Source organism: Phyllostomus hastatus, unplaced genomic scaffold (assembly GCF_019186645.2).
Source record: "Phyllostomus hastatus isolate PE091 unplaced genomic scaffold, TTU_PhHast_1.1 phas_contig_148, whole genome shotgun sequence".
Classification (NCBI taxonomy): domain Eukaryota; kingdom Metazoa; phylum Chordata; class Mammalia; order Chiroptera; family Phyllostomidae; genus Phyllostomus; species Phyllostomus hastatus.
In genome coordinates, this window is record NW_025333607.1 from 13,625,043 (window position 1) to 13,637,339 (window position 12,297).

Genomic DNA, 12,297 nt, shown 5'->3' on the forward strand with positions numbered 1-12,297 from the left:
TGGTGAGGGTGAGGGCGAGGGCACATGACCAGCCCGGCTGAGCACTCCCGTCCCAGGGTTTGGCGCCACCGCCGCGGCAGCAGCCTAAAGCAGAGCGCTCTCCCACGCTGCGCCGCCGGCGCTGGGGGCACTAGACGCCGCTTGGAGGCCGCAGCCGGCACCTGGCTGTTGCTCAGCCCAGGCGGGGACCCCGGTCCAGCGCCAGGGAGGGGTCAACCCGGCCCGCGCGCGTCTGGGAGGGAGGTCGCCAGCACGTCGCACCCCGACAGGTGCAGGCGCGCAGGCTTCCGATTGGTCGCGGAGGCGGCGGCGGCCCCTTCCCGCTCCCCGCCCGCTCTAGTTCCCTTCCCTCGCGGCCGCCGCTGCGCGCCTCCGCTCCGCCCCTGCCACCTCCCTCCTTCCGCGCCGCCACCGCCGCCGCGCGCTCCCGAGCTCAGGTAGCGGGAGCGCGGGCGCCTCCTCGGGGGCGCGCGGCCGGGCTGCGGTCCTCCCCCACCACCCCGCACCCAGCGGCTCCGGGAGCCAGGGGAGGGAGAGCGCGGGCGGGGGCAGCCGGAGCCCCGCCGCCGAGGCTTCCAGTCTCTGTGGCTCGCGCAGCGGCGGCAGCAGAGGTCGCGCACAGATGCGGGTGAGACTGGCGGGGGGAGGCGGCGGAGGAGGGAAGGAAGCTGCTTGCATGAGACCCACAGGTAAGACCCGGAGCCCCGGCAGGGGCTTTGCATCCCGGGGAGGCGCGCGCAGGCCCAGGAGGGGGAGTTGGTGCCCGGTTCTGCCCCCCGGGGAAGGATTTTTATTCATTTATTTAATTATTTATTTTTGACGGCGCAGGGCAATTTCATTGGGGACCGGGCAATAGGACTCGTCCTCATCCTGGGGTAAACCAGAGAAGTATCCTGGGGGATCGGGTGCCACATGTGAGATTCCTAAGAGTGACCTGTCTAGGCCCAGGAAAAAGTGTTTTTTTCGGCCCCGAGACACTGGAAGGCTTTAGACTTTCCCCTCATGGTCACTGCCGCTGGATCCCGGGGACCGGCGCAGAGCCAACGTGCGCTACCCCGGGCCCTCCCTCCCCTCCTCCATCCCTCCCCGCACGCGCAGCATCCCGCCGCGGCTGTTACTCAACCCGCGCTGGGGGGATCTCGCCGTGGGAGGAGGGGTGGGAGAGGACCTCGGATAGAGCCTGGAGCCGGGGAAGCCGAGCTCCACCCCCGCCCCCCATCCCCGAGTCCCATGGCTGAGGAGCGGAAGCGTGGCCCCGGAGCCCAGGCAGCCAGGGGTATTGTCGTGTCGGTTCCTGGTTGCAGACTCTTGCAAGCCGGATGCCCTCTGTGGATGAAAGATGTATTATGGAATGAACCCGAGCCATGGAGATGGATTTCTAGAACAGCAGCAGCAGCAACAGCAGCAGCCTCAGTCCCCCCAGAGACTCTTGGCCGTGATCCTGTGGTTTCAGCTGGCCCTGTGCTTCGGCCCTGCACAGCTCACGGGCGGTGAGTGACTCTGCTGCGACCAGGGGGGCCAGGACGACAGGGAGGGGGAGGCTGGCCGGCAGGACAGCCCCGCCACTCCCCCCTATACCCAGACTTCTGGGGTACCTGAGAACCGGAGGAGCCCCTGTGTCCCAGCCTAAGACCATCCTTTTTCTAAGCTGCTGGAGTTCCCCCCAAATTCCTCTGGAGCCTGCACAGCCTCATACCCGCAGTCTTCTGTCTGGAGCTTCCCATCAGCTGCCCAGCCTGCCTTCTCTGAAGGGAAGACAATAAGGCTGGCCTGTTATCCCACTTTGGCAGAGAGAGAGAGAGGGAGAGAGATTTGTGGATCGTGGGTGCTTGTGGACCCCTCGTCTACGCCCTCAGCAGACAGGGGGCAGGTTTCGGTTGCAAGACCCCCTTCGTGCATGCAAAGGGTCTGCTGAGAACAAGGCCGGGCCGGCTGCAGGACTGGTTCACTGGGAAGTTAACTTTCTCTCTCCTTGGGAGGTGGCGTGTGCAGGCATGCCTGTGCATGTCGGGGGTGGGGAGGGGTTTTTTCAGATGCGTTTCTGGAGGATTGCTTGGCTTCTCCAGCCTGAGTTACAGGGGGAGCCAAGTCCAGTGCTTTCGTATGAGGTGGAAGCTGGCTGGGGTGCAGGTTAACCTCAGACCCCAGAGGCGGCAACCCTGTAACATCCTCGGTTTGGGGGGAGTGGGAGAGACGGAGGTCCCGCCTGCATTTCAGAGCCTGAGAATGTCTCTGCCTCCCCGGTCCACCGCTGCCCGTCACCGCTGTCCTCTCCATGGTTTCCGTGAGAGCTTGCAGATGTGTCCGTGTTGAAAGGACAGAACCAGGTTCCGGGGCCGAGATACCGTTCACATGTAAATAAGTTATAATTGGAGGAAAAACAGGTATTGATTGATATGTATACACCATTTTAGTGCATTAAGATATTGCTCTTTTGGAGAATTCCAAGGTGAAAATGGGAAAAAAAAGAAACATTAGCAGAAGTGGGGGAGGGTAGTAGCAAGTTGGGACTTAGCACGGAGCCATCAATAAGGCAGGCCTCGCCCTTAGAGATGACGGGAAAGGCACTGTCTGCTGTGCACCAGGCAGAACTGGTGAGGAGACCCGTGCTTTGGAGGGGGGTCCTGTTTGGGGTTTTGATTTCTTTTTTTCCCCCAAAAGGTAACTTCTTTGGTGCTCTTATTTTTATGGTACTGTCTCTGAGGCAGGCTCCCTCTTCACAGAGGGCAAGTTCAAATGCAGTGCCACGACAGCACCCGTGTGGGGCTCTGGTCGGAGCCTGGGCCGAGCCCTGGACCCGCGAGCTGCGCCGGTGGGCAGGGCCGCATGGGGCCGAGATGACTCATTTCCTTCCCCCTTCTCTTCTCTTGCCTTCTGTCTAAGTTTCCATCGCCCCAGACCGGGTCCACGTGGCCTCTCCCCCTCCCGGGGAGGGAACAGAGTCATCCGCGTGCGCCCACGTGCGTTTTGAGGGTCGATATCGCAGGTGTGAGGTCTGAGCACGGCCCAGACTTGGAGGCTGTGTTCTGGGTTCTGCCGCTTGCTCCGGATCTCGGGGCGCAGCGCGGCCCCCTCGGCCTCACATTAGTCACCCACCATCATGCCCTGGATGCGTCTCTTCCCAGGGGAGGGGGCATCGGGCAGAAAGATCCAGAGCTTTGAGGATGAAGCAGGGAAGGAGAGTTGCTGTCGCCTCTCTGTTTCAGAGGTCTCCCTTTTTAGGGGCTCCCACTGTTCCATCTGGAACTCCTTCAGATCCCGGGTCTGAGTTCCGGAAGAACACTTATAATTTCAGAATTCCTCTGTGAATACACAGTGTGGGTGGGGCTATCCTGTGGAGTTCACTCTTCAGAGATGCCTTTCCTAGGGAAGAAACCCAGAGGGCGGGGGCCCAGGGTGGTAATAAGAGGAAATTTACTTCAGTTCTAGATCTGTGCTTCTAAAATTTGACTGTGCCTAGAAACCAACCTAGGATGTTGCTCAAAGGCAGACTCTGGCTCAGCTGGTCAGGGCTGGGGCCTGAGGGTCTGCATTTCCAACCGGTTCGCAGGCGAGGTCCTTGTTCCTGGCCCAAGGACCGCACTTCGTCAGCGCCTCTGTAGACCAAAGCCGAGGGGTTCCTCCAGATCAGCCAGTCCGGCACAGGAGTTCCGGCCGTCCCTCTCGGGCGCCCAGGTGCAGATGGCCTGGGGGTGGGGCAGGTGTTCCCGGAGTCTAACCTCCAGGGGAGACACGGAGCTGGAAATCAGCCTTCCGAGAGCGCTCGCCTCTACTTTATCGACAACGAAAGGTGCATATTTAAGAGGCACTGCTCTGAAATGTGGATTTTCATTTTTGGTTGCTTTCCGTGGAAGAGGAACACCACAATAGCAAGCTCTGATAGCCTCCGCTGGGAGGAAAAAAGCCTGTGCCCAGTACAAGTATGACGGAAAAGCCTGGACTAAGAAAGGGAGAAATTGAGAAAATGATCAGATGAAGAAAGGCGGGGAAAAGGACTCTTATCAAAAAGGAAATGTTTTGTCCTCCAACCCCAGAGATTCAATTCAGTTCGCTGAGCCCCGGGAGGGAGAGCTTGCAGGAGCCCGAATTGGCCTCAGGCGACTTTGGGGTGGCTCTTCCCAGGCTGTCTTTTGTGAATTAGGAAGGCAGCCTTCACTGGGGGCCACGGAGACCAAACACCCAGAGACCACTGACAATCAGGTGGATTGGGAGACGCCGGTCCCTGCTGCTTCCAGCATCTGCGTGGAGCCCGGCTGGGCTGATTCTCTCTTCCCCCATCCCAGTTCCTGTCCACAGAGGCAGGATTTGGGGGGAGTTGGGGCATAGGGGAAAAGAGTAAGAGTTTGCTCCATACACCGTTTGCTCCGTACACCGGTCCTTGAAGACGGGCTCCTTAGCACATCCCGGTGTTCTCAGGAACCCAGGCCCAGGCTGCTCCCTGAGAGCTTTGGGGCCTTTGAAAGCCCTGTTCAATGAGGATGGTGCTGCCTGCCTTGCAGGGTGGGTGGGAGGGATGGAAATCACGTAGGTGCTTGCTCTGTAAAGGCAGCGGTGGTGGTGAGGAAGGGCTTTGACGGTGCTGTAATGACCTGGGCTTTTGCCTCACTCCCTCAAGGCGTATCGAGTGCCTGTTCCAAGCACAGAGGTCTATGATACTCCTTTCACCTGGAAGAACCTTTATTTATGTTTTGCCCCACGAACAAACGTCTCCTCAAGACCCAACACAAATGCCCTCATCTGTTCAGTAACTTCCCTGGTCACTGCATTCTCCCCTCCCCTGGACCCCCTTCTACTGCACGGGGTATATATAACCCTCCTTCCTGGTGTCTCATCCACCAGACCATAAGCTCCCCAATGGCCAGGACCCCACCTTCCTTCATTTTTGTGTCCCAGGCGCCCGAGACAGCGTTAGACGCATGGAAGGTGCTCAGTGCTGGTTGACAGCAAGAAAAAAGGTCCCCAAATTACTGCCACACCGCTTAGGAAAGAATGAACAAGGGTGGTGACAACATGCAAGAGTGTCGTGGCACCTGAGGCCACTTCCGCTTGGAGGGGGTCTTGGAGGTTGGAGAGAAATCAGGGAGGGCTCCCAAGAAAAGGCGGTGCCTAGGCTGGGCTCTGAGGGAGGGGGAGGCGGTTGGAGCACCCCGAAGGTTTCCCTGAAAGAACAAAGCATTTTATTCACTTTCCCATTCCAGCTGCCATACGATATTGTATCAGTTTCAGGGGCACAACATAATGCTGAGACATTTGTGTACCTGACCAAGCAGTCACCGTGGTGAATCTAGTGCCCATCTGACACCACGCATACTCATTGCAACATCATTGACCATGCTCCCTGGGCTGTGCTTGGCGTGATTATCTTTATAACCAGCAACTTGTACTGCTCAACCCCTTTGCCTTTCTCCCCTCGCCCCTCCAACCCCGCTCCCATCTGGCGACCACCAATTTGTTCTCTGTGTCTGTGAGTTTGTTTCTGTTTTGTTTGTTTATTTTGTTTTTGAGATTCCACACGCAGGTGACATAGTGTGGGGTTTGTCTTCCCCTGTCTGCCTTACTTCACTTAGCATAACACCCTCAAGGTCCATCAAAGAGGTTGACTTCCAAGTAAGAATTGGAGAAGATGGTCTGTGGGAGTGGTCTTGCTTACTCTGCTGTCCAGGGTTTGATGGTAGGGGCCCAAGATACTAAGTTCTAGGGGAAATTCTGGCCCAGTTTCCTCTTTTTTAAGAAAAAGAATCCCGTGCTACTCTTAAGACAGAAGAAATTACCCACTCAAGAAGAGAAACAAATAGAAATAATTAAGCAAGTTGCTCATGAACGAGAGTTAAAAGTGCATTTAAAATAGCTTTTTAATTGAGAAGACTGTAATTGCTTTATTAATTTTAAACAAGGTAAACTGGGGACACGAGAGAAGTATAGCAAAAACGATCCTTGACGTTATTTGGGCCTGACGGTGAACTTGGACACACGGTGGTGGAAAAAAAGCCTCCGTTACCCCTAGTGCCCCATGCCAGGGGGAAGGCACTTGCAGGCCCCCACGGGGCAGGGGCTGCGGCTGGCACGAGAGTGAACCCTCGGAATGAAAGCCTGGTCTCCAGACTTTGATTCTGAGGAGTGAGAGGGATCGCCGAGCTCCGTAAACTTGACCAATGATCATTTCATCGTTATCCCATTCAATGGAGCTCTTCAAGGGAGGATAAGTAAGGTTCGCTTTTGGAAATCAAGGTTCGACCTGGCTGTCTCGTGTTTCCGTTTGAAATCGGTGACTTTAATCTCCTGGAATTACCTGCATGGGTAATTCCAGTCTACACAGTGAGGGTCACTCACGGGCCATATTCCCTTTTCTCGAAGTAACAAAATCCAAGAAGACCTTGTTTCTTTGGTCTGATTGGATTTATCGAAGATACAAGTGATTGAATTGGGAGAACCAGTGACAGGAAGGTTCTTTTAAGAAAGAGATGACATCTGTTCTTGCAGTGGGTTCTGTAAAATCTGTGCGTGTACAACTTGGTTACAACCCAGCTGGTTTCCAAATTCAGATCCTCAGTGTACAGAAGGAGTCTTAGGGGCCTCCCTGAACGCTTAACCTCAGAAGATTCTAATTCTCCCCCGGCAAGAAACACCAGGTCCTGCTTGCTCGGTGGACATGCGGTGGGTTTGGAGGATTAATCCTGTGCGAGGCTGTCCATTACTCTATTAGATACGGCTGCTGTTAACTCCCCCTGAGTCTCAGTGTTAGAATCCCCTCCGAGGATGCGTTTTAACAGCTTCTTTTGGGGGATACATCTGCAAATGTAAGCCATAGGATGACAGCAGGTACTCGATGGCTGATTGGAGCCACCTCTGTGTTTAAATTATACGTAGACAAAATAGGGAAAGAGGGTTTTTAGAGACTTGAGTTCCTTCAGTATAGAACAATCCAGTTCTGAATTACTGCGTGGCCTTTCAAGGGCGTGCCTGGAGTTTTCCATTTGGCAGTGGGGCACCTTTTTTTCGTTTTTTGTTTTTTTTTTTCTGTCATCTTTCTGTCTACACCATTGTTTTGTAGGGAGGAGCTGCTCATTTGCTTATCGTAATGACTTAGAGGAAGATATATTTTAGTTTCTTGAGGCAGAGAGCCGGAGAGGTGTAATCATGTCCAGTAGTAAGTACAGGCGGCCACTTGCTTCCGTCCCCCACTGGCTACGTGGCAGTGCCCTAACTTCTGCCTCAGTTTTATCCTCCCCAGCTGCGAAGTGGGAATAACACTGCACCGCCAGCCTCGCGTGGTGGTCGCGAGGATCAAACGCGTTGACGGGGAAAGCGTAGTTAGTTGAGGTACCGACGTCGTCACCCACGAACTGGTAGTGGATGCTCGCCCTTTTCACCGTGCTGAGGGCTTCCGGGAGCTTCCTTCACCCCGGAAGGGTGTAAGGTGACGAGTGCATCGTGACGCCCCGTGCGGCAGGCCGAGATGGATGCGGGTATCGAGATCACTAGGTGGTCGCCGATCCTTGGTCCCCGCAGCCCCCTAGGACTCTGCGTCATGACACGGCATCCCGGGTCCTACGGCAGCCCAAGAGGGCGACATTTGAGCTGAGTCTTTTTCTCCCCGTGATTAAATCATCCTTGCTTTTCAGTTATAGTTGACATGCTGATACATTATTATATTAGCTTCAGGTGTTCACCCCAGGGATTAGACGTTGCATAATTACCTGAGCGTTCGTCCCCACAAACCCCGCACCCATCTGGCGCCACACGCCGTCGGTAGAGCATTATGGACTGTACTCCCCGGGCTGTGCTTTACATCCCCGTGACTGTGCCAAAACAACCAATCTGTACTCCTCAATCCCTTCACCTTTTCCACCCGGTCCCCCCACTCTCCCTCCCCTAAGTCTTCAGCGATAGAATCATTTTCCAGGCAGAGCAGGTGGTGAGAGGTGATTTCTCAGGAGAGAGGAGAGCAGAAGCCGAGGCTCAGAGTGGGGAAGGATGAGCATCGGAGGCGGGGGCCAGCTCAGGGCAGCCTTGGCGAAGGGCAGAGACTTTGGGGAGAGAAGAGACAGGCCAGGCCGGTGGGACTCACGTGGCAGCCATGTACCGGGCGCGGGTGTTGGAAGGTTACACGGCACTCGGCCGGGGGCCTGCAGAGTGGTCTGCAGGGGTCCGGCCTGATGGGCTCTTCGTTTCAGAAGAGGATTTTTTAGCAGCGTGGGAGATGGGGGCGAGATCGAGAGGCCCTTCCTCATTGACGACGTCATTGTGCACCCACCTTGACTCAGCGGAGGGCGGGTACAGAAACAAAGAACCAAGCCCCGCCCTCGGGGAACTTAGATTCCAGCGGGGGCCAGTGAGGACGCTCTTGCACTGGCCCAGGAGGGACGCGAGGAGGGCTTTAACGGAGAGGAATAAATGCCCGTGAAACAGAGGCCAGAGCCAGACAGCTGGCTGGCTGAGGGGGCGGAGGGAGAGTGGCTCTTGGAGCCCCTGCAGTGGTCATCTGGAGGGAGGCTAATGAGTTCGTTTTGAATGAGGAGGCTGGCGTGGCCTGCGGGACATCCATCTGGGCGCCGCCGTCCATCACGCAGTTGGAAACGCGCTCGGGTGCCCTGGAGAGTGATGAGAGCCGGAGACACAGATTTGTGTGCGGTCTATGTAGGGGGGCTGCCTGCCCTGCTGGGGCTGCGGGTGGGGTGGGGCTTCCCCGGGAACAGAGTGCAAGGAGCCAGGGAGAGGGTTGGAGGGTGATGCTCAGGAAACACGCACATTTAAGCGTCCAGAGGAGAAGCCAGTAAGGAGGACGGGCCGTTGTGCTGATGATCAGTGCTGGCAAAAATGCAACGGCAAGAGAACTTGATCCTGGCTGTCGTTTGCCCACTCTGATTTGGGGGCAGGAGATTCATTCTTATGATACTATTAGGGTGGTGTTAGCTACCCTGAGCTCAGGAGGCCCACACCACTGGACCCAGAGGAGAGCGGGGCCAGGAAGGGGCGGGCAAGGCTGTGGCCGGGAGGGTGGTGGGTCTGCATGGTGGTCTCTGAGACTTGGCTGCGAAGAGTCAGAATCTTCTCCAGCCTTCACTGGGAGAACCGGGGTTCATGGGAGGCTTTGGGTACTTCCCCTCTGGGGATGCGGAGCAGAGGGGACCCTGGGCATGAGTGTAATGACGGTGGCTGGAGGGCTTCCTCCCTGCTGTGGCCCCTTCCGCACGCCTGGGGCACTGGGACTTCGCTGGGGCTCACTGCTGCCCGTGTGTGTCCTTCCTGCACGGGCCTTTGGCAGCCCCGCCCTCCGGCCCTTCAAAGACTCATCTTCTCCAGCTGTCGGTGATGCTTCAAAGGCGCGATTGTCAGAGAGTGATCACCCCTCAGCCCCCCTCCCCCCACCCTGTGACTAGCTCCGTCACCTCTGCAGCGAGTCACTTAACCTCTCCAAGCTTTGGTTTCTCCACCTGAAAATCAGGAGCAACAGGGCTGCTGCTCCGCACTTCCCAGGGGGCGGGATGTGCGCGGACAGAGGAGGCAGGGTCAGGAGACCAGGCGTTTGATAAATACAAAACAATCTGGAAGGACACCTGTCTCCGCGCAGCGCCCGGGGCCGTCTTTGCCCTTTGCTTCCCCCAGTCGCGGCGGGGAGGCTCAGGAATGCCCCGCACGGCATGCGGACGCCTCCCCACGTGCAGGTCCTGACCCGTGAAAGCTCGTTTTGTGCGGACAGGATGTCAGGCAGCCGGAGGGGCTCTTCTGCTGCAAAACGGGATGTGCCAGCCTGTGCTCTGTGCAAACTGTGTGTGCTTGGTGAACAGTCTCGTCTGGAGGTGCAGAAGGTCCCTGTGCCGTGGCGAGGAACTCCTCGGGAGCTGTTGGCCCAAGCCCAGCCAGTCCCGTTTGTGGGCTCACAGAAGCCTGGGGGTTGGGTGCGGGGTGGAGAAACGGAACATGTGAGGCAGGCGAGCGACTCACTACAGGGGCTTCCGAGGGCCGGTGAGGGAGTCCGGTGCTCTGTGTCCCTCTGTGCCTCCCCCGTACCCTGCGTGGCACCTGTGCTGCTGGGAGCATCTGGGCACAGCGGGCCAGCGTCTGCAGCCCCAGGGAGCGCGGTGGGATGAACAGGGAGCTGCCTTCAGATCTGGAGCATCACTGAGTGCTTTATCCAGGTTGGGTGCCTCCCCTCCCCTCCCTTCCAGCTGCCGGCTGGCTCTAATTCTTGGGAATCTCTTTATAGCTCTGCAGGTGGGATGCTGCTCCTGGGACTCTGTGGGCTGCAGATCTTGGGATTCCTCGTCTTTGGCGGGGATGCCTGGCAGTCTTCTGTCTACGTGCAGGCCTCTGAGCCCTTCAGGACAGCAGCCGGCCAGCAAGCCCAGGACACCCCACTGCAGCCTCTTTTGGGCCCCCGTCTTCCAGTGCTTTGCCACAGGTGGGCTCCTGGAATGTCGGGGTCTGGTTTGGAGAAGGAGTCCTTAAAATGAGACCTGATCTCGGGTTTCGGGTGAACAGAATAGGTTCTTGCATGGTTTCGTGAGGTAGCTGGGCATCCCCCGCCTCGGCCACCCCAGTCTGCCTCTGCGGATTTCGTTTACATGGTCATGAGGGTGCAGAGACTCTGCCCTTTGTCCTCGCCAGATGAAGGAGGACCCAGTTCTCTGGGGGCTCCCCAAACACCCAGAGGAGCTACAACTGGGCGTGAACCTGCCCCGTCTCTGTAGCAGTCAGTCGCCTTTGTGCCTCGGGTGAATCACGGCCCCATCCAAGGGCCGGTTCCCGCGAATCTGCCGTCAGGATTGTTCTCTCTCAGTTCCCTTCTTGCGGCGTGGCTACCAGCGGCTTTCCTCCGCGGCAGAGCTGGTGACTGGTCTCTGCCTGCACTTCACGACATGGCTTGTGTTCATCTCACCTCCCACGTGCCTCAGCCTTCTAATGGTGGGCATTTTCTCCGGTACCTGCTGTGTTGATGTTGCTGCTAAACTGGGTCGTGTTCTTGGTGCGGTAGCAGAAGCTGACTTCCACGGAAACGCACGAGGGTGTGCCGAGCCCGGCTCTCCCTGGGCCTTCCGTGTACATGCAAGCTCTATGTGTGCAGCGCTGTTCCTGGAGGAAGATGGACAGACACAGTTGTTCTCCTGCAGCTGAAGGGCAAGGTGGCCTCACGGTCACTACAGGTTCCAGGACATGCCGCACTAAGGGTGGTCCGTTGACCCAGAAAGACAAGGGCAGGGGGCAAAATTCAAATTGCACCTGCTGTACCTACCTAGTCCTCGCTCTCCCCTCAGGTGTGCTGGGCGGGTCCCTGCGGCTGGCCTTCACACAGCCGGGCCTGCGGTCCCCTCATCCCCTTTCTACCGTCACAGAGCCTTGCTGTCCCTTACGAGACAGCTTCTGTCTCACGTCCACTCTTTCTGTGACCCTGTGGGTGGCCCCTGGCTCCCCCAGCTCAGAATTCTCAGAACACTGCCATCTTGGCCAGTCGGCCTGGGGAGGGCCACGGGGACAGTCTGGGCCGGGACGTTGATGCGAAGCCCCTTAGCTCCCTCACAGGGCCTGCCCGCGCTGGGTGGGGACTGAGGGGGCCTGGCTGACTGTCTGGGCCACCCCGGAGCCCCCCACCTGCCTTCCCCGGAGTGCGCCCCTGCTTTCCGTGCGGCGCCTCCTCGGAACCGTTCCCCAGCCCGGGAAATCCCTGCACCCCGTGTGGCCCTGTCGTTCTGAAGAGGAGGAGAAAGGTCTCTGTCACCCACAAGGCACGTCAGGGTGGCCACTGACAGCAGGTCCCCTGGGACTGAATCCGAGCCGTATGGCGTGGTCGCTTCCTATGTGGGGCAAACTGCTTCCTCTGTCTCTGCCTCAGTTTCATCATCTGGAAAAGGGGGGCAACACCCACCCCACGGAGCTGCTGGGAAGACGCGGCAGGCTCACGTGTGGGGGGCACACGGAACAGTGTAGCGGGACTTGTGTGAGCGTTGACCGTCTGCTCCTCATTCCCTTCACCATGACTGCTGGTTTTGTTTGTACTCAGAGAAGCTCCTGGGAGGCAGGGTGCACAGCTGAGTCGTCTCTTTTTGAACCCGACTGTGCCGTGCACATTCTAGATACTCAGGAAACATGTCCGCTGACTGACGGGCGCGCTGAGGTGGCAGTGACCCTGAGGTCAGACCTCCATGGTGGACGTTGTTTCTAGAGGAGGGCCCCAAGCCTGCCTCCAGAGCGTGGCCAGTGGGTTAGCGGGCTCTGCAGCCGGTTCCGGGGCCGAGACTTGCTACTCTGTGAATAAGATACCGTTGAGTGTCTGATTATTGCCACTGAGGTCTCCTTCCC

General features: G+C 57.7%; 1 protein-coding gene across 1 annotated transcript in view; it reads left to right on the forward strand.

Annotated features, from left to right (window-relative positions):
• The first annotated feature begins 204 nt into the window (after positions 1-204).
• The window catches only part of SUSD4 (sushi domain containing 4), an 88,823-nt gene continuing 76,730 nt past the window's right edge, over positions 205-12,297 (forward strand). The window contains exons 1-2 of the mRNA XM_045817866.1: positions 205-689; positions 1,305-1,490. Coding sequence (XP_045673822.1) covers positions 1,340-1,490 — 151 coding nt within the window. The 5' untranslated portion in view covers positions 205-689; positions 1,305-1,339. The remainder of the gene's footprint in view (positions 690-1,304; positions 1,491-12,297) is intronic.